Raw genomic sequence first — 27,164 nt, forward strand, 5'->3', positions numbered from 1 at the left:
CTGGTAGCACCACCCTGGCCTCTGGTGATGCCGGCACCTCCCTGGTCTCCAGTGTCGCCGGTACCGGCCTGGAGGACTCCCATCCTGCCAACACCACCCTGGTCACCTCCACTTTACCTGTCACTCTCCCAACTCCAGGGCGCCCACCCTACCTACGGATCGGCCAGGTTCTATGTTCTCCCTGACTCTCCCCATGTCACTCACACACAGCCTGCACATTGACCTAATTTCCTGATCACTCATACCTACTGCTCATCCCGTTCACTCACCAGCACCTCTATTTAAGCACACACCTCGTCTCTCCTCTTTGTCTGGTTTCGTTCATTCAAAGTGGACTGCTACCTTGAACTCAATCGATTATCTCCAGCGTTTGTCTCCAGCGATCCCCACCAGTGTGTCTTCCCTTCCTTGTCTGAACTGAATTGTTTGAAAACATTACCTGGATACCTAACTGCTCGACGAGGTGTGTGCTCAATCCCCTTCAGCTCCTCCATCCACGATCTCCTGCATCTGCGAACAAGGAAAGTCTGATTAACATTCTCATCGTCATATCTGTCAATTAACACTTGTTTGCATTGTCAGTCCCTTATGAAAGTGTAGTAACCATTTTTTTGACGTATTGATTACCATTTGTATAACTACAGTTTTATTACAAATACCATGGTTAAACTATGGTTAGTGTAGCAAAACCATGGTTAATTTTTGGTTATCATGGTTTAACTATATATTTTTTTTAGTAAAATCATGGTTAATTTTCATAAGGGGTCTGTGTCTGTGTCCACATTCTATAACTAGATGATAGATAGATAGATAGATAGATAGATAGATAGATCTATCCCCCCCACCCCCCACAACTAGTTTTGACGTCCATCAGGGCCTTCTTTAGGGGGGTCAGAGCCCCCCCAACCCCTGCAATTCGCACCCTGGGTAGAGCTATTTTTATTGCATATATTCAAAACTGATGCATAGAAGATTTACTGATTGACAGTTACATTTATTTATCAAGATTCTCTGTGAGTGTAAGTGCATTTATGCCTTACACCCTTTCACCTGTATTGCTAGTATGTCTAGTTTGAAACCTGTCTCAGGTATGACTACTGTTTAATAAATGTCTGAATATGCCCTTTATATAGGCTACAGCATGAAGATTATTACTACTATAGGTCTGCTCCTGGTATCTGTCCACCTTGGAAGCTCCTTTCTGATTGGAGCCTTCAACATTAAATCCTTTGGGGATTCGAAAGCATCTAATGCCACCCTGCTTGACATCATTACCAAAGTGAGTGACACCCAAACCTATAAAATCCTTACACGCTCACATTTGGTAACTGTATTGTGTTGGTTAGGTAGTACACCGTTATGACATTGTACTCATCCAAGAAGTGAGAGACAGCGATCTCTCTGCAACTAAGAAACTGATGCAAAGTGTGAATGGGTAAGTTGTCTTAACTGGCTGTATGTTACTGTATTTAATTGTGTAAATAAATTAATAACAATTATTTTCATTACTAGAGGTTCCTCTCCATATGAATATCAGTACATTGTAAGTGAGCCCTTGGGTAGGAACACTTACAAAGAGAGATATCTCTTTATTTACAGGTAACATTTAGTTCACATATCATATAAGATTGTATGCATATATGTGGTTCATATCAAATGAATAATTACACTTTTATTCTCATCAGACGTCAGACAGTGGCCGTTGCCAACAGCTTCCAGTATGATGATGGATGTGAATCCTGTGGAACTGATACTTTCAATAGAGAACCCTTTGTTGTGATGTTCTCCTCTAATACAGGTGGAGGTCCAAGTTCATTGTGAGAATGTTAGCAGTAATACAGTTAAGGCACTGTTCAGCAAAAGCTTTTCATCCAAAACAATTTACGGTACACTAAATTCAGAGACAGTTCCCCTGAAATTAAGAGCGGTGCTACAGGCCACAATGGCAATGAAAAGGATGTGATTTTCATATTTAGGGTTGAATATACACTACCACTCAAAAGTCTGGGGTCAGTAAGACCTTTTTTTTCTCCCTGAAATAATACTTTCTTTTTTTTTCAGCAAGGATGCATTATTGATTTATATAAACTTATCAAGTCAAAGACTTTTAAATTGTTCAAAAGATTTCTATTTAAAATAAATCCTATTCCTTTCAACTTTCTACTCATGAAAGAAACCTTGAAAAAATGTATCACAGTTTCCACAAAAATATTAAACATCACAGGAGTAATGACTGCTGAGAATTCAGCTTCACCATCACAGGTATAAATTACATTTGAAAATAGTAAAATAGAAAAGTTATTCTAACACAATACTCTTTTTACTGTATTTATGATCAAATAAATGCAGCCTTGGTGAGCATAAGAGACTTCTTTCAAAAAAAAAATTTTTTAAGTCCTATAGACCCCAAACTTGAACAGTTGTGTACATTGTATTTATAATGCAATATAAATACAATGCCTGTATTTAGATGACCATTTATCAAGGATTTATCAGGGATTGAATTTCAATTATTAAAAGTAATTTACAGCTCACAGTGACACTAAACAACAATCTTATTGAGCGGATTCTTATTTTTGCTCAAAATACTGAGCACAAACAAATATATTTTCTATAGACTAGTAAAGACAAAAGTTGATTTAAAATAGAGAAATACTTCAAAGAAATTGTAATCGTTTAATTGACCTAACATATACGCTTCTCCTTATGCATATACTGCATGTAAAATTTTAATCTTAAAATCTTGATGCTGAATTGAAACAAATAAATGTTATGAATAAGCTAAGCTGTCAACTATTCGCATGCTAAAAAGATCCCATCCCATTTTGGTTTTAAAAGATTTTATTTACAAACAAAGTGACCCTCTAGTAACAAAAGAGTATAGTGGCACTCACATTGATAGCGGCGATTGTGACCTTGGTGGACCCGTAAAGCTTAAGCCACGCGTCCTGTACAGCCTTCCAGAATTCTGCGCAGTGCTCTGGGCTCTTTTTATACATTTCCAAGATATCTAGGCCTGCAGAAAACACCTTCGGCTGGGCCTTTAAACAAAAAAAGCACTGTCAATGAAATAGACTAAACTGGATTTCACTAAAGCAGATGTTTCTGATGACTTACGGATGTTATGATAACACCCCTGCAGCTTCTGTCCAGCTCAAGTTTTTCTAAATTAATAGCAAACTCAGTCAGAAAGTCAAGACTGAGACTGTTGACAGGAGGACTTTGGAACTGCATTATAGCAACACCTGTAATAAGAAAGTGGAAAAAAAGATTTTCTGGTAATGATTTTTTCGATAAATATGTAGTCGCAGAGTGTTGCAAACCCATTATTTATGCACATTATTTATGAATATTCTTACCATTACTACTGTCCAGGTCCACTTTAATTTTTGAGGATGACAAATATCTATTTTGAGATGCAGTGTATGGCAGAGCACAGATTCTCCCATGACTGCTGTTTCCAGACAACAGTGATACAAATCCTGCAAAAGAAATTGCTAATATTTTACAAATGTAAAACTAAAAGCCAGGATGTTAACCCAGTGCATTTATTAATTTGACTATTAATTACACTTCAGGAAATATGTACTGCAAGAGCACAGTGATGTGCTGTGCCTTTATTAAATGACATGGTGTTAACTTCTTACTTCTTACAACACATAACAAAAAAAAAAAGCATAATGTGTGTCATAATATGTTGATTTTCTGCTTTCTTTCTGCTTTGAAAACTACAGGATGGCGTAAACAACTCTTTTGTACCCTACTGACCTTTGTCCTATTTCCTCAATGAATGCATTACTGCAAACTTCTTTCGGAAAAAACATGGACACTGCAAAAGAGAAAAACAACAAAAGTTGCAGATAAGGCAACATGACACACCTACCAGATGGGCTGAATTTGGTACAGAGCCTTAATACTGATGACATCTCGCCAGCTGAAAGGATAATGCTAAATCGCTAAATGTAAACTTCACTGCTTAATACACTGGTTGCCAGATCTCGCTAGAAAAGCAGGCAAACTGTACTGGCAAAACATTCTCAAAATAAGTGACTTTTACCCAAAACAAGGCAACATCACATTTTCTGCAAATAAATTAGCTAAATGAATTTTTAATACGTTTATCGTTTAAAAAAATTATAAAATGCTTCACTGCGACTGTACACATTTATTAGCAAATTTCATGAGAAGACAAATCTAAAGGCGCTTTAAAAGGCGGACATGGCAACACTGTGACTTGCAGACAGCAACATCCTGTGGCTGGTGAGTACGTCAATCATTCAGAGAGCCAATCATCAATAGTGTACGTAATATAGTTGATTGTGATTTGGCAACTTACGTTCTGGGAAGGCGGTTCATGTTGTGGCAGATTCAAGTGAAGCGATAGGCTACAACAAAATGCATGTCAGTCTCTCTAGTGGTTTGTCTTATCATCCTTGAAACTTTTTTTATTTACATTTTGGTTTTGTTTACAGCAAACCAGAAATAAAGTTTTTCATTGCCAGCCATTACTGCTACGTGGTGTGTTTTGCATTTAATAAACAGCTACTAACGCTACTACATGAACTAAACAGCAACATTAGAAACAAGATATACAGATAAGGATAGGCCAAACTTTATTAAAAATGCAAGATGAAAGGTTTAACAACTCAGAAGCAATAGCATTTTTTTTTATTCAGTCAGCTGAAAAATGCCCTGATTAAATCTTACTTTCCTGCTTACTGTTGCCCCATTACATCACAAAGAAACCCCTAATTAACATGTTGTAAAAAGCAGCATCATGCAATACAGACCACAAGCAGACTAATGATGACATCCAATTATGAAGAACATTCAGTCACAATATGAATTTGAGAAAATATACATCATGTGATATATTTTGAAATATTGTAAGGATTTAATTTGATCAAATACATCTTATATTTTGAATATGGAATCACAGAGTTATCAAAAATGACAATTCACAAAAAAAGCAGGATTTAATTTGATCAAATACATCTTATATTTTGAATATGGAATCAGTTATCAAAAATGACAATTCACAAAAAAAGCTTTCAGCTAATCTTTTGCGTGCTTTCTCATATTTATGTCTTTCTGACTAGCTCAGTTAATGATTCAGCATTTGTCTCTCATAAAGGCATTACATAATGCGCATGCCAGTTAGACATTTCCCGTGGCATTTATTAACTTTTTTAAAGAAATTTTATTCTGTAGAAACAGTAAAACCCAATCATTTCCACAGAGTATTTTGAATATTCTCCAATATTATCTAATATTTTTGAATATGATAGTGTAGTAGGGAATTATTCAAGAGAAATCAAGATATTCTTGTGTCAGATAATAAAATCAGCGATGGAGATGGAAGTGTCAGGTAACAGTATCAGCAGGCATATAAACAATAAATGTATTTATTTTGGAATGTCAAAAAAAATCATAATCGGAGACAATCTAATATAAAAGCTAGATGGAAGACAGTTACAGACACCTGGACAGAGATAAACAGATCTTAAACTGTTTCAGGGAATGAAGAGGGTGTTTGATTATGGGCTCCACTGAATGTTTCCAGCTGAAAAGACCAGCGATATCACCAGCAAATGTTGCATTTTAGAAGCTGATGTTCCAGCAGGACTAACCAGCAAGAAAAGGGAACCAGAATTGTTTGCTGGTGAACAGCCAGACAACTTCATACTGGTTTAAGTTGATCTTTTCTACAGGGGTTTAATGCTCAGAAATACCTTTTTTTGACAAACAACACTTAGTACAAACCACGTCCTACACATGTATTTATCAGGTAACAGCAGGCTGATTACATCATCAATATTACAAGAAATTAGCCATTGCAGACACGATGGCTTCACATTCAAGCATGCACTGGTCTGGTCATGGGCTCTGTAAAGAACTCTAAATGCAATGCAAGAATACAGACATTGCAATATTTACATTTACAGTATACACTAAAACCTGAGTGTACAGGCATAAGGGACTTCATTAGTTGGTTACGCCGTTGTTATATCTATTACAAAGTACTAAGTTGCCTCTAATACCCTGCCAGTCACTGTATGTCCTCAACCGTTGATTACACCTAATATGTAGGAATATCTTCATCATTTTTTCATGTTTTTTTTTATACGACTAATTGTTATTTAATCACTTGCAAAGCCAGCTCCAGCTGCATATCTACCTAGCCTATGTCTCTGTTTTAAACATCTGTGATAAATTGGGTATGTTGCTATGCATCTGGGAGAGAGAGACAGAGGAAGAACCTCTTTACTCTGCACTGTCCCAGTCTTTTTTGATTTGCAGGTTCCACTCCCACGACAGATGGTCTGTCTTGTCGTCGTCTGTGAAGTAGGATTTGATGTGGTAGGTTCCCCGAACGATCATGCCCTTCGGAGCCTCCTCCACCGGGGTGATAAACTCATGCTCCTCGGCTCTCGGACCGTAGCTTCCTACCATGTACACTGCCTTGTCCACTACAGGTAAAGAAAAATCAATGAGTCAAATTCTTAAAAAAGAAATCAAAAGCTGATTGGTGGTTGCACCCAACAATAACCTGTCCAATGGTATTTTTTAAGTTGATTGTTAAAAGGATCAAGTAAAGCGTTTGACAGAATGACAAAGAAAAAGTAATTGGCAAATGGACAAAGAAATGTAACTAGCAATTTTTTTTAATGTTCAAAATTAAAAAGTTATTTGTATTTTTTTAAATTTAAATTGTATTGTTTTATTTAACTACATTTACAACAAACGTTTGAAATGTCTCTTATTTTTCAATTAAAAAAATAAATCAATAACAATGATTCACTAATTTATCATTTTATCATTTTAACTACATTTTAAAACATTATTAAACTATTTTAAATAAGTCCGTTTATTTTTCCATTTAAAGGATTAGTTCACTTCCAGAATAGAAATTTCCTGATCATTTAAATTACATGAATTTGCAGACGTGCGTCGTGGAGCTAGTGCAAGACGAGCATTTGTGGTTAGAAGTACAGTGGGTACGGAAAGTATTCAGACCCCCTTAAATTTTTCTCCCAAAACAAGGCAACATCACATTTTCTGCAAATAAATTAGCTAAATTAATTTTTAATACGTTTATCGTTTAAAACTGTACTGCGACCGTACACATTTATTAGCAAATTTCATGAGAAGACAAATCTAAAGGCGCTTTAAAAGGCGGACATGGCAACACTGTGACTTGCAGACAGCAACATCCTGTGGCTGGTGAGTACGTCAATCATTCAGAGAGCCAATCATCAATAGTGTACGTAATATAGTTGATTGTGATTTGGCAACTTACGTTCTGGGAAGGCGGTTCATGTTGTGGCAGATTCAAGTGAAGCGATAGGCTACAACAAAATGCATGTCAGTCTCTCTAGTGGTTTGTATTATCATCCTTGAAACTTTTTTTATTTACATTATTGATACAATGAACAACATCAATGATGATTTGTGGGCTATTCACATGATGCCAAATGCCAGACTATGTTCATTAGTGTCCTGTGCTCCACATCTCAACTTTAATACTAGTTTTAGAGGATTAGTCCGTATCTGCGACAGTGAGCGTTGAATCGTGGCGTGTGTGATCTCCTTACGACATGGTGATTAGCTCCACTTACAGTGGGGCAAGTAAGTATTTGATACACTGCCGATTTTTCAAGTTTTCCCACTTACAAAGAATGGAGAGATCTGTAATTTTCATCGTAGGTACACCTCAACTGTGAGAGACAGAATCAAAAAAAAATAATCCAGAAAATCACATTGTATGATTTTTAAATGATTAATTTCCATTTTATTGCATGAAATAAGTATTTGATCACCTACCAACCAGCAAGAATTCTGGCTCTCACAGACCTGTTAGTTTGTCTTTAAGAAGCCCTCCTATCCTCCACTCATTACCTGTATTAATTGCACCTGTTTGAACTCGTTACCTGTATAAAAGACACCTGTCCACACACTCAATCAATCAGACTCCAACCTCTCCACTATGGGCAAGACCAAAGAGCTGTCTAAGGACACCAGGGACAAAATTGTAGACCTGCACAAGACTGGGATGGGCTACAGGACAATAGGCAAACAGCTTGGTGAGAAGGCAACAACTGTTGGCGCAATTATTAGAAAATGGAAGAAATTCAAGATGACTGTCAATCTCCCTCGGACTGGGGCTCCATGCAAGATCTCGCCTCGTGGAGTATCAATGATCCTGAGAAAGGTGAGGGATCAGCCTAGAACTACACGGGAGGACCTGGTCAATGACCTGAAGAGAGCTGGGACCACAGTCTCAACGGTTACCATTAGTAACACACTACACCGTCATGGATTAAAATCCTGCAGCGCGCGCAAGGTCCCCCTGCTCAAGCCAGCACATGTCCAGGCCCGTCTGAAGTTTGCCAAAGACCATCTGGATGATCCAGAGGAGGCATGGGAGAAGGTCATGTGGTCAGATGAGACCAAAATAGAAGTTTTTGGTATAAACTCCACTCGCCGTGTTTGGAGGAAGAAGAAGGATGAGTACAATCCCAAGAACACCATCCCAACCGTGAAGCATGGGGGTGGAAACATCATGCTTTGGGGGTGCTTTTCTGCAAAGGGGACAGGACGACTGCACCGTATTGAGGGGAGGATGGATGGGGCCATGTATCGCGAGATTTTGGGCAACAACCTCCTGCCCTCATTAAGAGCATTGAAGATGGGTCGTGGCTGGGTCTTCCAGCATGACAATGACCCCAAACACACAGCCAGGGCAACTAAGGAGTGGCTCCGTAAGAAGCATTTCAAGGTCCTGGAGTGGCCTAGCCAGTCTCCAGACCTGAACCCAATAGAAAATCTATGGAGGGAGCTGAAACTCCGTGTTGCCCAGCGACAGCCCCAAAACCTGAAAGATCTGGAGAACACCTGTATGGAGGAGTGGGCCAAAATCCCTGCTGCAGTGTGTGCAAACCTGGTCAAGAACTACAGGAAACGTCTGACCTCTGTAATTGTAAACAAAGGTTTCTGTACCAAATATTAAGTTCTATTTTTCTATTGTATCAAATACTTATTTCATGCAATAAAATGGAAATTAATTATTTAAAAATCATACAATGTGATTTTCTGGATTTATTTATTTTTGATTCTGTCTCTCACAGTTGAGGTGTACCTACGATGAAAATTACAGATCTCTCCATTCTTTGTAAGTGGGAAATACTTATTTGCCCCACTGTAATTCAGGAACTACATAAATGAACTAAAACTAAAATTTTCATCACAAGCTTGTGTGGTTAGTCTGGCTTTATATTTGTTGTCCAATTCTGGGATGTGCCTGGTAAGTGCTGTTGAATGCCCCTCTCTGCTGTTTGGAAGACTTGTAGGACAACTCTTGACACCCGAGTGCTGATAAACACGCACTAAAGTGAATCTTCTTCATACCTGTTCTACCTACGAAGCCAGCTATGTAACCAACCACGGCCTCTTTGAACATGGACAGACTGGGAAGACTTGGGATGTATGTTTCTGTGTTCTCTTCTGTTTCAGGTTGTGTCGCTTTGCCGAAATGTTAACATATCAGAAGATGTAGCCTCCAGTAGCACTGTGCTTTCCAGTGGAAAGCAGTTTCCACTGGTTTTGAAGCCATGTCTTGCTGACTTGAACTGCCTTGCTGTGGGATTGTTGTTATTAAGACAAGTTGGTCTTGGGTAAATTTGTAGGTCAGCAAGTACCATAAATGTGATGTTGGTGGTCCCACATATGTGTCATAATTGTTTGAAAATCTTTATTGCCACCAGGATGCCGAGAAAGGCAGTTTTCTTGCCTGTTACCACAAGGGGTCGTCCATTAATACCTGGCTCCTTCAATCCACTGATGTAATTGTAAGCTTCCATTAAGAAGGCCATGTTAATTCTCTCATTAGCTTGGCTGAATGGACTTTTAAATCCCCTGGCGATGGGATTTCACAATAATGCCACAGGACAACAAAGTGTTGAGTGCCAGCTTCAGCATATGGCAGACATCCAAGATGACATGAACCCTTGGATGGCTCTGTGATGGATCTTGGAAACTGGGGTTGAGTGCTGTGGGTTGCAAGTCTGCCCCAAGGTCCTTGAGAATAGAAAAATGCATTGATGGACCATCACACATGAGAGACACCACCCTCACACCCACATCAGACCATTTAAGAATGCATTGGTGCGCCAAAGTAGCCCTCTCTGAAACAGTCATTCCGTCAATTTGGAAATATGTCACGTGAGCTTTCCAGTGGTTGTGAATACAGCCAGCTATCAATACCAGTACCTCTGTTGCTACTGGTATGTTTTCACTTTTGATTTTTGTGATGACGTCTACATAGCCAAGCATTCTCTTCCCGTCCCACTTGGTGTGCTTCATAATGGCCATTTCATCAATCATTAGAGAACAGAGAGTCTCCAGTCCCTAGGCTAGTGCTTCAGAAGCTTTAAGGAATGTGATTTTCTGGATAATTTTTTTTTGATTCTGTCTCTCACAGTTGAGGTGTACCTACGATGAAAATTACAGATCTCTCCATTCTTTGTAAGTGGGAAAACTTGAAAAATCGGCAGTGTATCAAATACTTATTTGCCCCACTGTATATGTAAACTAGATCTGTCTGTCCATATCACACACACACACTCACACACACTACTGTTCAAAAGTTTTTTTTTTTTTTACTTTTTTGAAAGAAGTCTCTTATGCTCACCAAGTCTGTATGTATTTGATCAAAAATAAAATAAAAACAGTAATATTGTGAAATATCAATGTAATTTAAAATAACTGTTTTCTATTTGAATATATTTTAAAATGTATTTAATTACAGTGATGGCAAAGCTGAATTTTATGCAGCCATTACTCATTCTAATTCTGATTTTGTGCTCAAGAACCATTTCTTATATTTGAAAACAGATTTGCTACTTAATATTTTTGTGGATTTTTTTTTTCTTTTTTGATGAACAAAGTTTATTTGAACAGAATTTAATTGAAATAAAAATCTTTTGTAATAAAGATATATATATATATATATTTATTTATTTATTTATTGTCTGTTTTAATCAATTTAATACATCTTTATTGAATAGAAGTATTCATTTGTTCCAAAAAATGACTGACCGCAATCATTTGAACTGTAATGTGTGTATTTCTAAAATAAACTTTGTTCATTCACAGGTTTAAATTAGATTTAAATTAAATTAGATTTAATTAGAGGTCAACCTGTATGTCAAGTATTTCTGAATAATTTGCATAAACCTAAAGCTATTTTCATAGGTGTTTTCTTCTCTTTAATTTGCAAACAATTGTAACTGTGAGAGAGAAGGTTCATGAGGGAGATGTGTGTTCACTCTCTCCCTGTGATTGAAGATTCAGGGGTGTTGGTTATGAATACAGTTTGCTGAAGTTGTAGTTGGTATGCCGTTTGTATGACTCCCACACAGCAGTGAGAGAGCATAGATGGAGATGGATAGTAAGGAAGATCCCAGTGGAGGCTCTAGCAGTCTGGAGGATCTGCAATCTGGCACGGGGTGAGAATGCGAGTGCCCCGTTCCACCCTCACTCCCACTGCTGCAGCGATCAACACAGACACCTCATCACCATCAACATAACTCACTAAATTTCGCTTCACGAAAAGATTCGGTTCCTGCATTGCCAAGAAAGGACAAAACAGTTCTGAATTTCTAAATCAATCTTTTCACATCCATATAAATGTGACGGTAAGCTGAATTGGAACTGCCAAATAGCTCATTAATTTATATTTGCAAAGTACAGCTCATGAAAAGACTAAAAATTTAATAAAGCAGCCCAAATAAAAAGCCAACAGGGTTAAAGTAATAGTTCACCTAAAAATGAAAATGTGCTTATAATTTACAGAACAGATTTGCAGAAATTTCACTTTACATCACTTATACACCAATAGATCCTCTGCAGTGAATGGGTGCCATCAGAAAGAGAGTCCAAACAGTTGATAAAAACATTAAAATTATCCACAAGTAATCCACACAACTCTAGTTTATCAATTAACATCTTGTGAAGTAAAAAGCTGTATGTTTGTAATAAACAAATACATCAATACATTTTTAATTTCAAAACCATTGCTGTTGGTTAAAATATAACCATAATAAAGCAATAAGCCCCAAGCTTCGCTTCGTGCCTAAAAACGCCCCTTAGCTGTTATAATATTGCTTTTTATATTGAAAAACTTGATGCGAGATGACAACAGGGGATGGGCTTTTTCAGAGAAGGGAAACTTTTTATGGATTCTGGACTGGTATTTTGGCCAGAAGCAACGTTTTAAAGTTAAAACTACTTAATGATGGATTTGTTTCTTTCAAACACAGCTTTTTGCTTTACAAGACAGTAACTGATGGACTGGAGTCGTGTGCATTATTTATGGATTATTGTGATGTTTTTATCAGCTGTTTTGACTTTCATTCTGACGGCACCCATTTACTGCAGAGGATCCACTGGAGAGCAAATGATAATGCAAAATTTCTCCAAATCGGTTCCAATGAAGAAACGAACTCATCAACATCTTGGATAACCTGAGGGTGAGTAAATTTTCAGAGAATTTTTATTTTTAGGGTGAACTGTTCCTTTAAGAGTGCATCCTCTGTGCTTTATTCACATTTCTCTCAGAAGGGATGCGACAAACACTGTAAAATATTCGACTGCTCAGATGTGGACTCACTATTCGGATTCAATTAAGAGCACTGTGATAAGGTCTGGCTTCCTGCTGCTCTAATCTGAACGTCAGCAGAGCAGAACTTCTGCTGTCATGCTGAGTGCTTTTCAAGCCTGGAGTGCAGTCAGGTTCTGCTCCCCACCTTCATCCACCACTAACTGTCACAGTCTTTTTCCTCCACCGCGTGTCAGCCCAGCCCCATCCATCAAAAACTCAGTCTGGTTAGTGTGTTCCATCCCAGTGGACGTCCCACCGTGAGGTGCCACGCTCGGCTGTCACTTACAGCAGGACTCTGGCACAACTGCGTTCCTGGATCCCAGATCGCTAATGTGCTCCTGCTTACAGTTCAGAGCAAGATCTTATGCTGTTTGTCTGCAGTTTCTTGCACTGTGAAAAGTGTTTATATGTATGGATTGAGGTGAATGTAAAGTTGTAGCACAGAATTTCAATGCAAAAACCTGCATCTTAAAAAAACTATTTAATATACAGTACACTACAATTCAAAAGTTTGGGGTAATGCTTTTTATACTTTTGAAGTAAGCGTCTTATGTTCACCAAGGTTGCATTTATTTGGTCAAAAACAGTAAAACAGTAATATTGTGAAATATCATTACAACTTAAAATAACTGTTTTCTTTTTTAATATACTTCAAGATAATTAACTCCTGTGTTGTCAAAGCTGAATTTTCAGCTTTTTTGTCATTTCTCCAGTCTTCAGTGTCAAATGATCCTTCAGAAATCATTTGAATGTGCTGATTTGATACTCAAGAAACATTGATTATTACTATTATTGTTGTTGTTATTATTATTATTAATAATAATTTTCTTTAATTTATGAATATGCTGTGACAAAATATTGATGAAACTAAAAGGATATATTTATAAAAGAACAATAACTATCACTACCAAAAAAAAAAAATGTCAATGTCAAACAAGGTTAGCTAAAATGAACATCTAATCCGCCATCAGGGTGCCAATGAAGAAAGGAACCGTGTTTTGTTCCCCTTGTGTCAGGGTCGAGGTAATTTAAGAATAAAAGTTGCTAAACAGGAAGTGCACACACAAAAGTGCAACAATGTACTACTCTATGTTAGAAGGGCAACGCCTTCCTGTACCAACTCAAACAGCAGAGTCACTTCTGGTTTTGTTCTAAAAGAGGAAACGTGCTGGTACATAGCTTTTTTACGCTGTGAATGATGTTACAGATTTTATATCTGAAAAGGTCTTCTAACTTTACAGCTCTGACTTAAACAGCCCAGAATCATCCCATCGCCTAGCAACCAGGTGCCCTTTTGCCGTGTTCCCGCTGTTAAAGAGAGAAATACACGGTCGAACTGGCTGAGGGCAAAGGAGAGTGGCAGAAACCTGCTCTGACCATCAAAAGACCAGACAGTCCCCTCCAGTGTATGGAGGTGGGACGTGGTTACATACACAGCAGTGCATGTTGATTTGTGTTGCAGATCTGCTTGCATCACGCTGGCTGGCAGTGGAAGGAATGACATCATCCCTCTGAAGGCAGGGGAGGTGAAGCATTAGAATGCAGTGCAGAGCTGCTGAGCCTCTGTCAATAGTGTCAACTAAGCACATGCCCTTCCAGCTCTTGACCAGAAGCCTTTGTGTGGACATTAGAGACCGCAGATTCAACCCACTTACCTCAACCCACACAACTATTATCCTACGAATACTAATCATGCAAAGTGGAAGCTACTGATTTGAAATAGGGCTGTCAATGTCAGTGTTGCTATTGTTAACTAAAAATGAACTATTAAAAATCATTTTCATTTGATTTCATTTATTGAAATAAAACTGAAATAAAGTAATATATACATATTAGATGAAAAACTAAAATTAGAAATGTTGCCTTGGCAACTTAAGTCGAAGTAGTAAAATTACTAAAACTAAACTGAAATAAAAATCAATTAAAGCTCTATAGAAATATTTCTAAAAACACCAAAAACAAAGAAATCACATAAATTTACTAAACCGTAACTAAAATTAAAACGAAAACTGAAAAGGCTAAATTTTAAAATATTAATAAATGCTAAATGGTATAAGTAATACCAAAATAAATAACACTGGTCAGTGTAGTATTACTTTAGTACAATTAATAATGTAAAAATATTGTGTGCAACATAATAAAATAATGTATTCAAATAAAAGAAATAAAACAATCCCATTCAAGGGACCGTCACAGTCAGTATCTGTATTTCTGATAAATCTGAATAATTAAGTCAATGATATTTTTAATTGATCGACAGCCCTCATTTTTAAGTGAACTGGATTATGTGTGAATTATAAATCACTTGTTGGATAATTGTTCTCATGAGACTCACCTGTCAGGTCCATGGTGATGGGTCCAGGGGCCTGGTCACACATCAGAGTGAGTCTGGTCACTTGAACATTAGGAATGCTGGGATCTACAATGCAATGAATAAAACAGATGAGAAACAGAAAAAATGTCACCTCTACATTTATTATTAAACTATACTTAAACTAGCTGCACTGGGATAAACCCACTTATTCATCAGAGTAGCCTTGTTTCTTTTGTGAAAAAAAAAAAATTGACATCATGTTGATTTCAACAGTATGACTGGGAGTGTTTACTGGGAGTAATATTGTCAGCACGCAGTGCAGCTGCATCTCTTTTAGACCAATGTGATTTTCTGGTTAAATAACAGTTGTATTTGGTTGTTAAGGTGTTCTGAGTGGTTTTAGCACAGTGCTATATAATGCTAGGTTGTTTCTAGGTGGCTGCTTACTGGCAAAAGCCAAAAGAGCCCACTTTAAAACTGAAAGATATTCTGAGACATGACTAAGAATTCTCCTTCATTTTAAGTCTGCATTACTTTCTTGCCCATTTTATTGTTCGCCAGGTAAAAACTGTAAGTCTGATCACTTCGAAAAGTAATAGCGCACATCTTCTGCACAATTTGAGTTATCATTCTTGTCAGTAGCACTGCAAGTCTGGCTGAGGAAAACACCAGAATCTGCCCATTCTTGCGTATCCTGTCTATCCAGCATTACTGGCCCAGTCAATCCTCCAAGCCAATTCATCCATGCATCCAGCATGTGTCTCAGACTAGACTAAATTGAGTGAAAATGGGAAGGGGGAAACAGGGCCTTCATGTGCACCTGAAACAAACTGACCAGTCAGTGTGTAAATAATACACTTTAATCATCTCAGGTATGTGCACATGAACATCATCAATTCAGGTTTGTGAAAAGGCGGCTCTTTCCAGCCATACAATTCACACTCATTTCCTTTGTTTTATCTGTCGTCTATATGAAAAGCTGTGTAAGACATTTCTGGGAGGCAATTATAACAGAAATACTTTGATGACAGACTTTGCTCGTGCATTTCCGAATGACCATAACAACATTTCAGATGCTGTGGAATGAGATCGGTCCGCTGTTTAGTCAGGTTTTGCCGTCACATAGCGCAAAGTCACATGACTTTTTTGATGCGCTTGGAGGAATTTATTTGCAAAATGCATTTCCATCTCCCATTATTTGCATCAACCCTTTTTCGCACAAGTCAAAAACCACCTCAAGCGAGCGTAAAAACATTTTTGCGAATTAAGGGATTTTCATTTGAAATTCGGCATTTCCATCACTCGCTTCTCATGCGATACTTCAAAATGCGCATTAAAATAGGGTGATGGAAACATAGCTATAGTCTTATAAAAAAAAATACATACAAATATTAGATAAAACTGATTTAAATTGAGTTTGACATTAGCATGTTCCTAAGCTAACAGAAAGATACTCAAAATGGGTCAAATTGATTTCAACAGTATGACGTTAGCATGTTGCTAAGCTAATGGAACAATTCTCTAATTACTCATGAAAATACATGTAAAAAATACACACAAATATTGGGTAACTCGGATTTCAATAGAGATTGACATTAGCATGTTGCTAAGCTAATGAGACAACACTGATTACTCATAAAAATATACACAAATATTGGGTCAAATTGATTTCAACAGTTAAACATTAGCATATTGCTAAGCTAACGAGATGATACTCTAATAATAAAACTATACAGCAAAAATATTGTTTAAATGAACCATCCAACAATTTTTATCAATACTTTTAGGAAGAGAACAAAATATTTATGCAGTAGCTATTTTTATAGTCATTATTTATCCGTCATCTTGGATCAAATTTTTCACTGAACCTGCTGCAATATATTCCGTAGTTGCCTTTTCTGCAATGTTGCCTTAAAATTTGGGGAAAAAAATGTATCTTGAAAGGCAGCACAATTCCGTTGCCTATTTTTACAACAGCCTTTGAGTCAGGAACGTGCCATCACTTCTTTAAAATTCAGCTCACTAGGTTATGGAACAGAGCTACAGTGTCTTTCACAAACATAATCATCTTCATTATGAGATAAGGAGGCATTTAAAGTCTTATCAGTCAGTGTTGCTAATGAACTGCCATGCATTCCCTCCTTAGTTACTTGTGTCTATAGGAGTGCCGCCCATTACAGAAATAGATCGGGCCTGTCAGGGTTTAGGTGGACACAGAGCCACCAGTCTTAACATACAGGTTTGGAATGACATGAGGGTGAGTAAATCAAACTAAATCAAACGTTCTAAGACCCTGTGAGTCAAGAGGAAATTAATCTGCCTTTTATGCCTTTAGCAATACTGTATCAGCAAGTATTTCCAGTTCACACTTAAAGGATTTATAGTGCATATTTGGATTTTCCCTGTGGTAAAAGAAATTAGAAATGCTGGGCTTTGATCATAATAGCACATAAACAATTCTTCATGATGGGAAACAGAAAAGAAACAAAGCTATTTCACTCCTTAACTGAGCGAGAAATACAATAACTGATCTTATAATTAATACATTGTACAGCAGGACAGAATATCAAACGCAAATTATCCGGCGTTACACAGTGAGTGGAATCATAATTCATGTTTTTCTAAACAACAAAGCAGTTCAAAGCCATGCTCTTCAGACTAAGTGGTAGCCACCTTCTCATTTATTCTCTGAGTTAAGAGGATATTGTTTGGGGACTTTGAACCAAGACTGGAGTCCCCCAGGGGAACTGAATCAGTCAAGACAGCAAGAGGAAAAGAGAGAGCTGTCCCTGGAGAGCCGAGCTATAGCTTTAACTATGAAGACAATGCAATCTTCAGAAGATGAGATTTTTTGTAACATTCATTATTTGTGTGCATCTATAAATATGGGTTTTATACGGTGGCCGAGAGAGCTCAGCGAGCTGCAAATGAAAAAACACCTGCAAATTAAGAAAACATCATCAATTTGACAACACATGCGCTGCAAATTCTCACAACACAGCCAAATACAGAAACGCGCTGCAAATTCTCACAACACAAACAAAGAAACATGCTGCAAATACAAAACAAACAAACAAAAACAGAAACGCGCTGCAAATATGCAGACCACATCGGAAATGTTTTAGGGAAGCGCGTTTCTTTGTTTGTGTTGTGAAAATTTGTGTTGTCAAATTGATGAAGATGTTTTCTTAATTTGCAGGTGTTTTTTTTCTATTTGCATGTGTTTTTTTCATTTGTAGCGCGTTGAGCCACCGTAGTTGTATTTTATAAACAGTGATCTCTAGCTTCAGCAACTGTCGTATGTGCATTCATTCCGGGCGGATGACGTAGGCGTAGCGCATGCGCCGGTGAGAAGTGACGAACGCGGAAGCAGAGAGGAGAGAACAAAACAAAACACTGGTCATGAATTAGAAGTACAAAACTTGGATTTGTAAAGAAAAATGTCGGAGGATTTCGATATAAGCCAAGAGGACACTGGTTTTCCTTTGCTAAAGTAAGAAAACTTTGTTTTCTTTGCTCCTGTAAACAAACGTTGGTTTTCACAGGCGCTTATGCCATGCCTACGTCATCCCGGAACGGCTTCCGTGTACGACACGAACCACAGAAAAGTAGTTCTAATGTTTAACGGCTAATTATCATTTTTGGGTGAACTACCCCTTTAATATTTTTGTGGAAACCATCATAAATTTTTTCCAGTATTGCTATATAGATAACTAAAACAACATTTATGTGATAAAACTAACATTAAAACTAACTAACATTACAAATGTCTTTACTGTCACTTTTGATCAATTTAATGCATCCTTATTGAATAAAAGTATTAATTTCTTTTTAAAAAATCTTACTGACCCCAAACTTTTGAACTGTAGTGTATAAATTATATTTTTTAATGAATAGTGTGCACATACAGTAAGTGTGTTTCAAAAATATTTCCCTGGTTTTTAGTAAAGGTATACTAACCTGCCACCACAGGTCCAGAACCCAGGAGGGTTTGCTTGTACTTGTTCAGGCTTTCATCATCCTTGTCCAGTTCCTGGATCTCCTGCAGGCTCTTCTGAGCCGGAGGCTGGTAGTTCAGATCTGGCTCATCTTCATCCTCAACCACTGGCACATCTTTATCTTTATCAGCCATTATGCCTGAGAAAAAATGGGGATGAGGGGTGTTAAAAAGGAAAATAATCTTCATCTATTCCTTCTCAATATGTTTAAAAGAACATTCATATGCATCTTCACATACAGATCAAGCTTATCACAATTTCACAACATACCTGGATGAAACAACATTCTTATTTACCAATCAGATTCCAGACTGAGGGCTGTGGCTGTGACTTGAACATTTTTATAATTGATCATTTCCATCTGAATTTAGATGTAGTTCATGGTTCCTGTTTCTGTTTCTGTTCTTGACTTGCTTTAAAATTGACTAAAATATTGAATTTTGCCTTTATTACTTTATAGATTTTGGACCACATTTCTAGACTGGTTTTGAAAAGGACTTCAGCAGGCTAGTCACGATCAAGTTTGAAGAGTCTGTTAAGAGCAAAAAATGGACAGATATGGAACTATTAGTGTAAAACTCTAGTGTGAAATCTATGTCCTGTTAAACTATATGGCTTGTGATGTTCTATGTGGTTCTACAGATGGGTAACGCTCTGATACAAGACAGATTGAATGTATTTTCTGTTATGTCTCCACCTCTCACACATTGTTTAGGTTTGAAACTCAAACTAATTCAGATTTGCTAATACAGTTTGAGACAATAGATTTGCAAATTTATCTCTTTTAATATTCAGAATTATTTGTTCTAATCCTCCCTTAGCAGAGCAATACAATTTTCTATTCAGTTCATTTGAGAGATGGCTCCTAGCTAAATGCCCAGTCTGACAATATATAAGAGCAACTGAACGTAGCTGTCCCTGTTTAATTATAATGAGCCAGTCTGGTTTTAGCAGATCTCTTTAAAGAAATCATTGTTTTTATTAATTCACCCACATGTCAGACATAGAAAAATGTGTTTTTTATTGTCACAACCAACACACCGCGTTTCAGCGTAACAGCTAATAATTACCGGAGAAAATCGCAACTCGGCGAGCAGACAGCTGAGGTATTACTCCTCAGAGAAAAAGAGGAAAATAAAGACCCAGAAAACTGCTCTCCATGCAGAAGGCCAAGAACAGGGACAACAATTTGTCATAGAGAAGCAGTCTTGTGTAAGTGTTGCACAGAAATATAGGGTACAAAATGGGGCGTAAAACTCTTAACCTTCAGATATTATGAACTGCCAACCTCAGGAGGTCAAACTCAATATTATATGAGCGGTTTTATTTTCTATATAATTTCTGAGTTGTGCAGTTTTTGCAACCCTGTCAGACAAAGCCCGACATGCTTAAATACAGTTTTACTTCTGGATTTGGGCAATTTTGTAATTTTCTATCAACAAACGTTGACTAACAAATACTAAATCTATCAATCAATAAAATAGGACAATAATATTGTTGGTAATTAAACATTTAAAAAAATGTTTTTTTACTAAAATGTATTGAATCTCAATTCAACAGAATATTTCACGATTATGATTTTAAGTAATGGATACAGTTGGGAAAAATCACCATTTTAAAGGGTTAGTTCACCCAAAAATGAAAATTGGCTTGTGTTTTACTCACCCTCGAAGCATCCTAGGTGTATATGACTTTCTCCTTTCAGACGAATCCAGTCGGAGTTATATTAAAAATTGTCCTGGCTATTCCAAGCTCTGTCATTGCAGTCAGCGGGTGATGCAGTTGAACAGTCCACAAGTCGTCAAATAGTCCACAAGCGCGCCTCTGAGATATGCTAGTCTCGTGAGTTTGTTTATAGGAGCAAAGGAAGCAAATTTCCTTACTTTAGCAAAGGAAAACCAGTCTCCTCTTGGCTTATATCGAAGTCCTCCGACATTTTTCTTTGCAAATCTTCGGTTAGTACTTCTAATTCGTGACCGGTGTTTTGTTTTGTTGTCAATCTTATCACGCAACGCCGACGTACTAGGTCATCCGGCGGAACGGCTTCCACGTATGACAGTTGGCGGAAGTGATATAAAAGTGTTTATCACGTTTGAAATATGGATATTTTTCTTACAAAACCTAGGATGCTTCGAGGGTGAGTAAAACACAAGCCAATTTTCATTTTTGGATGAACCCTTTAAGGTGGGTACAGATATTTAATGGGATTTATAACTAGCTAGTTTTCACCCTAGATTAATTTTACGTTAGATAATAATTTTTCGAGAATATCTTATAGTTCTCACAACAAAAAATAAGGGATATGTGCCTCTAATACTTTAAAAAACAGTCACTGGACCCCAACGTTTACCAAATTCATGGGAAGGGACAACTTCTAAAACATGACATCATCGCTTTCATTAGCCTGGGTGAGAACAAGTGAAGCTCCTTAGAGGATGGATGTTCCTGAACACAGCTGAGGATGAAAAAAAGAAAAAAAGACAGAAACACCCCCACCCAGGTTTATATGTTTGCCCCGGCTGGTTTTATGAACAGTGTGTCGACACTGTCTATAGGCCAGATCTGCCTCGGCAGCCGTGGAAACATGCGTACATCCTGCTTCCCAACGATTATCAAGAGCGATGATGAACCTTCTTTACATTATGAAAGGAGAACAAAAACCCTAAGTGCTGTAATGTGAAGGCAAATGCAATAATGGAAGGATGGGGCTATAAAATCTGATCTGATGGAATCAATAGGGTGTTTTTGAGGGTCACTCTCTAATAAGCCATTAGTTTTATAAGAGCGATTTTCACTCATACCATCTAATAAATATATACCACCATCTCCTTTTGCATTATATAGCAGTAGCTCAAGGACCATGACACCCATATGCTACTGCTGTATATAAAAATGGGGAGCCAATTTCCTCCAACAAAAAGATAGGAAAAAATGGGGGAATTAATTCTGTATCTCTACATAAACTGAACCTGCAAAAAAAAAAAACACTATCCAGGAAGACAATTTGAGGAAGGACAAGGTCAGATTATGGTTTATGAGGAAGCTGCACACAGGTGCAAAATGCTGTTGAGACGTATGGCATACTCCAGCTGCAGAAGACAAAGTGATCCAATTAACCTACTAATTAGTGAGAAATAAACAAACAATCTGAATGTGTACAGATGAACGTGGTAATGAAGTGTGAGAGGGGAAATCTGGCTATGCATAAATGTGTATTAATCAATAGTCAACTCTTGTGCAAAATGGAAACCCCTGAACTGACTGCTGCATTAACATTGCAATATTTTACTCAAGTGTGGCCATGTTTTGTACACTGGAGTCCTTTGGACCAATATCCTGTGCATAATAAGGCTATTTAGTTAATTATCCCTGTGCAATTATAGCTTAAATATTGCTAAAAAAAAAAAGCACACCAATTAAATATCTCACACACCAAACACACAAATCAAATCCCCTGAGCTGAGATTCACTACAGGGAGGCCTGGTCACCATGAATAAATGACTGGACTAATTGGGCAATTTAAAGCATATCCAAGAGCCAATGCCAAGATTCTCTCTCTAAATTACAAGCAAAATGAACTATGTAGTGAGGGATAGCAGTTAAGGATGATTATAGATACATTTTCATGGCATTTCAGGGCATGTTTTCTGCATAATGATGATGGCATCTCAAAACTGCAATGTGAGACATATTAATATTGCACATTAAAGCAGTAAACATCAAAGTTCTCCTCTGAATGTACACAAGCTAACAGCTAATCAGTTGCAGTTGTTCATAATGTGACTCAAAGAGAAAAAAATAATAAAGGCCATCTCCTAAAAACCTTTACATTTGTGGTTCTCAACTGGTTTTGCTTCAGGACCCAGATTGTATGGTGCCAAAGTTGTTTAATGTACAAACATGAACAAAAATGTCCTTAAAATCAGACATGGAAATGAATTAATATTACAAATTTTACCACACAGGATTGACAATATGCAAAATTATTGACATGATTATACAGAAAATTTATGATAAACACATTTTTATGGTTTCATGCTCTCAGTATCTTGTCCACGATCCTATCAGAACACACCAGCAGCAATTTTTTTATCGCAGCCCACCAATTGAGAAGCACTGCTCTAAAGAACACTAGAGCCTCGCTCCCATTCTCACAGTGGCCACTAGTAAGAGGTCATTTTTATTATCAAAGAGAAGAATGACAGTAATTACCCTTGCTCGGCTGTGTTAAATAGCAATGATAATACTTTGAAGAATCTGACTAGCTTTTTTAATTGGCTTTCCCCACCCTCCAGAGATATCATTTCTGAGTGAAATATGTGAGGTGCAGCATCTCGAGCTTCAAAGGCAACATGCTTTGTTTTTTTTTTGGCAAAATGCCTGGCTACATTGTGATGGATAACATGCTGGTTTTTGTCTGATGGTGTGCTGCAGGTTTCAATGCACAGCTAATGAGGTGGAGTATGAATGAGCAAACAGCGCTGACAAACTGCAGTCTCTCATACTCAACACACAACTGCTGTACACCCAAATATTCGGTGGAATTTCAGCAGATGAATGGAAGGCCCACTAAAGACCACACAAACCTTACCCTTTTTAGACTAAAATGAATATGTGACCCTAGACCACAAAACCAGTCATAAGGGTCAATTTTTCGAAATTGAGATTTATACATCATCTGAAAGCTCAATAAATAAGCTTTCCATTGATGTGTTGATGTGTTAGGATAGGACAATATTTGGCCGAGATACAACTATTTGAAAATCTGGAATCTGAGGGTGCAAAAAAATCTAAAGGGTCACATATAAGACCATTGAAAAGGCCGATAAACCCCTCAGGATGTAAAAATGTCAAAAAGGACCACAAGAACACTGACTCTGTTGTTCACTCAGTTATGTGTCAAAATACAGCGTGTCATAGTAAATATTTTGTCTGAATATCTTGCCTGAATTTATGAGCACAGTTTGCTCTAAAATGGAAGCCAACTCAGCAGCTGATGTAACTAAATTCTCCCTGTATATTAACACTTTCAACTACTCTACAACCCTCACAATCCTCCACTTTCACAACTACTCTGACACCAAGCAGCTTCTCTGCTAATCAAACTGAGAGCAAAGTGGAGAAGAACCAAACACAAACCACAGCGGGCCAGAAATCTGCACAATTCTACACTTTCACAGACAAAATGCTGCAAGCCATTTGACACTGTCACAGAAGGTTTCGGCTGTAATGTACTGAAACAATGCAACAGGAATATACTTATTCACAAGATGATGTCAAAGAAACATATGAGGAAATTAAACGAATAATGCAGGCCCAGACGAAATCTATATACTTTCTTTGTTTCTTTTTTTTGCACTGATTTTGAGGGAAAAAGAGCAGTAGTACATGTAAAAGTTGGGGGCTAGGCTAAGTGACATTCAAATCCTCAGGACTGTTAATCAGATAGCAGCTGTAATTTGAGAAACCACAGCTGAACACCTGACAGCATGTAGAGAAGCGAAATTATGCATGTGAACTTCCTTATTCATATGGCCTTTCCCTACAAGGTGCACAAACACGTCAGCTTTTTGAAATCTCGGTTTCTCCTACATGCAATCTAATTGATTTACTCCTTTAAACATGTGTCAGGTCTCTGTCGTGTAGCCATCCATCACAGTGCAGCAGCAGCTGAGGCTCAAGGAGTCGTGATGCAGCTCTGCCGGGCCACAGGGGGTCTTAGTGTCAGCACCTGCAGTCGGGCAGAGAGAGCTGAGAAACCAGTTAGTCTCTTGGACCGGTTTTGTGAGCCTTCTTTAACTCGACTGGAATCACCCTGCTTCAAACCTCTCTGGCTAATCTGGCACACAAATCCAGTTTGGTTTTCAAATCCGATCTTTAGGACTGAACCACTGTATATCCGTATACAGTGTTGTCAAAATCCAAAGTATCAATACGAAGGTGTGGTCACATTTTCCACTGATTGGCGAAATTTCAAAAGGGAAATCCAGTAATTCCAAAAGAAATCCATGCAATCAAGAGATTTGTGTGAGGGCGGAAAAAGTTCACCACACGGATTTCGCTCAAGTTCAAGTTGGTCGGGTCGGGATTTTACCATGCTGACCAACAGAAAGCTTCTTGGTTTGAAACTGACTTCTGTGCGAGCAGTGCTTAATACATCTTTACAGTATTGACTATGGATAATAGACCTTTTTTGAACACTAATTTCGCTAATGTGACCACACCTTAAGACATTCCAAAATAATAGATTTTAATCAGATTTCATATTGATTTGAAATTAATTGGATTTGTAAAATTTGGATTTGATGTGTTGTTTTGCTATTCAGACTACAAAAAGCGAACAGATCTGAGTCAGATACAGAACTAGGATCTAGGTTTTGTCAATGGTCTTGTGGCAATTCATAACTATTTTACATTTTGCTAAACTAGAATTCACTAAACTAGAATAATTCAATAAACTAGAATTCATATGAATTTGTACTCATTATACAACCTACTCATGCCCCACTAAGTTTAGGTTTAAGTATAGGTTCATACTTATTTTATTTGTTTTTTTAACTACAAATCACACATTTTCATAAGAATTACATCATACAAATTCATAAGAAATTTCAACTTCTAAAAATAATTGTTTTCTTGTGAAACTGGGTTGCAATTTATTTGGTTAGCATGGCCCTAGCCCCTATTAGATGTTGTAACTAGACCATCCGGTTGCAAAAAATTGTCTCAAATATTTCATTATATTAAAATATAATGAAAACTTGTTTTTAAGGGTGCTTTAAAGAGTTACATTTATTTTATATTTATATGTTTCCCTGTCCATAGAACGATTAGTCAGGTAACAGCTCAAAACACCAGCAAAACTGCACACCTGTGCACCACATCACATACTTCCGGGGGTCTTGCGTCATCCAAGCAACTGCCATTGAGATGAATGGGAATGCTTATGGAGAAGCCATACTGTATAGGAATCTCAGATAGCAAAAACACACAGGGATATGCACATTTACTCTTCACTGTACACATAAAGACAGGTGGTCATCTGTCACACATCATTACTAAGTTCCTAGATATATCAAAGTGAAATGGAGACACTAAGAGAGTGGAAAACGCCAATAAAGAGGTAAATTGGGGGTGAGAAACACTGGATTGGTGTCAGTCAGCAGAAGCTCTGCAGAGTGAAGCCCTGAATCAACAACATCTGTGACATGTAATTACAAGCAACATGATGATCACACACACAAAGCAATGTTGTGAGAGCAACAACCGATCGATCAATACATATTGATTATTCCACCTTTGCTTGTTTTAACTGCATCACATGCCAACAATACAAATGTCTACATCCACAGAGGAAGTCATCACACAAAATGATCACATATATGACTTTCTACTTGATTTTAAAAATGTATTTGAAATTTTCAATTGGTTTTATGATACATTGCAACTTCTAAATACCATGCATAATAAGCTTCAAACTACTATAGCTGAAGGTTTAAGGGATGGACTGTTAAATTAGCAGATCATCTGAAGTCTTTTTGTAGAGTTTGAAGAGCATTCCAAATGCACACATTCAAGTTAATTTTAGTATATTTAATCATTTATTTTGTATATAATTTCAGTTTTCAACATTTTTACCTCATAATAGATAACATAAATGCATTCTCACCTCTATAGCAAACTGTTAACCAGAGCAGTTCAAGAAACTGTCCACCAAATTCACAAACATCCAAGCCCAACATTGTGAGTAAGCTCTTTTCCACAAGGTTTCCCCCAAAAAAATTACCCCCAAAAAATTCAAGAAAGCACACGTCCTGTGGTACAGAAAAAAATGTGTCTAAAACACATTAAAAAAAGAATTCACAGCAGCATCCCTCCTACCGTCACACACAAAAAAACAAGATACAGAATCACTGGGTGTGGGTTGGCTAGAGAGAGAGAGAGAGCGCATGAGAGAGGGAAGAGAGAGATAGTAGGGAGACAGAACGTGGGAGATGGAGAAAGAAAGTAAGGGAGTGTACGAATGCACAAACGATCTGTGTGTAATCCGTGGCTGAAGTGTTGGCAATGAGGCAGTAATGTGGGAACAGTATTCCAGTCTGCAGATGCTATTGATTCCACCGCCATGAGAAGCAAACCCTCCGCCTCAGTTCAGCACGCCTCCCAACCCCATCACTCATTAGACAGGAG

At 37.5% G+C, this 27,164-nt stretch overlaps 3 protein-coding genes across 3 annotated transcripts; 1 reads left to right on the forward strand and 2 right to left on the reverse strand.

Annotated features, from left to right (window-relative positions):
- The first annotated feature begins 1,141 nt into the window (after positions 1-1,141).
- LOC107738635 (deoxyribonuclease-1-like) lies at positions 1,142-1,821 on the forward strand. The gene is made up of 4 exons (XM_016550416.1): positions 1,142-1,279; positions 1,347-1,435; positions 1,513-1,599; positions 1,686-1,821. The coding sequence occupies exons 1-4, from the start codon at positions 1,142-1,144 to the stop codon at positions 1,819-1,821; spliced, it is 450 nt and encodes a 149-aa protein (XP_016405902.1).
- A 1,043-nt stretch (positions 1,822-2,864) lies between these two features.
- On the reverse strand, positions 2,865-3,982 carry LOC107738636 (enoyl-CoA delta isomerase 1, mitochondrial-like). Its single transcript, XM_016550417.1, has 4 exons — positions 3,884-3,982; positions 3,360-3,482; positions 3,118-3,245; positions 2,865-3,041 (listed from the first exon to the last, which is right to left on the reverse strand). Exons 1-4 carry the CDS (start codon positions 3,924-3,926, stop codon positions 2,865-2,867), a joined length of 471 nt encoding a protein of 156 aa, XP_016405903.1. The 5' UTR covers positions 3,927-3,982.
- Positions 3,983-4,984: 1,002 nt separating this feature from the next.
- LOC107738638 (rho GDP-dissociation inhibitor 2-like) lies at positions 4,985-27,164 on the reverse strand. Its single transcript, XM_016550418.1, has 4 exons — positions 26,644-27,164; positions 18,936-19,112; positions 14,997-15,080; positions 4,985-6,470 (listed from the first exon to the last, which is right to left on the reverse strand). Exons 1-4 carry the CDS (start codon positions 26,714-26,716, stop codon positions 6,265-6,267), a joined length of 540 nt encoding a protein of 179 aa, XP_016405904.1. The 5' UTR covers positions 26,717-27,164; the 3' UTR covers positions 4,985-6,264.

This window comes from Sinocyclocheilus rhinocerous, unplaced genomic scaffold (genome assembly GCF_001515625.1).
Source record: "Sinocyclocheilus rhinocerous isolate Xijiao unplaced genomic scaffold, SAMN03320098_v1.1 scaffold1155, whole genome shotgun sequence".
NCBI lineage: Eukaryota > Metazoa > Chordata > Actinopteri > Cypriniformes > Cyprinidae > Sinocyclocheilus > Sinocyclocheilus rhinocerous.

Excerpts from the sequence above, each read along its gene's own strand:
- LOC107738635 (XM_016550416.1), top strand. The coding sequence starts at position 1,142 with ATGAAGATTATTACTACTATAGGTCTGCTCCTGGTATCTGTCCACCTT. Across the intron at positions 1,280-1,346 it reads TGCTTGACATCATTACCAAA|GTAGTACACCGTTATGACAT; the intron begins GTGAGTGACACC and ends TGTGTTGGTTAG. Across the intron at positions 1,600-1,685 it reads AGATATCTCTTTATTTACAG|ACGTCAGACAGTGGCCGTTG; the intron begins GTAACATTTAGT and ends TATTCTCATCAG.
- LOC107738636 (XM_016550417.1), bottom strand. The coding sequence starts at position 3,926 with ATGTCATCAGTATTAAGGCTCTGTACCAAATTCAGCCCATCTG. Across the intron at positions 3,483-3,883 it reads TACCAAATTCAGCCCATCTG|GATTTGTATCACTGTTGTCT; the intron begins GTAGGTGTGTCA and ends TTTCTTTTGCAG. Across the intron at positions 3,246-3,359 it reads GGACCTGGACAGTAGTAATG|GTGTTGCTATAATGCAGTTC; the intron begins GTAAGAATATTC and ends TTCTTATTACAG.
- LOC107738638 (XM_016550418.1), bottom strand. The coding sequence starts at position 26,716 with ATGTTGGGCTTGGATGTTTGTGAATTTGGTGGACAGTTTCTTGAACTG. Across the intron at positions 15,081-18,935 it reads TTCTGGACCTGTGGTGGCAG|ATCCCAGCATTCCTAATGTT; the intron begins GTTAGTATACCT and ends ATTGCATTGTAG. Across the intron at positions 6,471-14,996 it reads CATCACCATGGACCTGACAG|TGGACAAGGCAGTGTACATG; the intron begins GTGAGTCTCATG and ends CTTTACCTGTAG.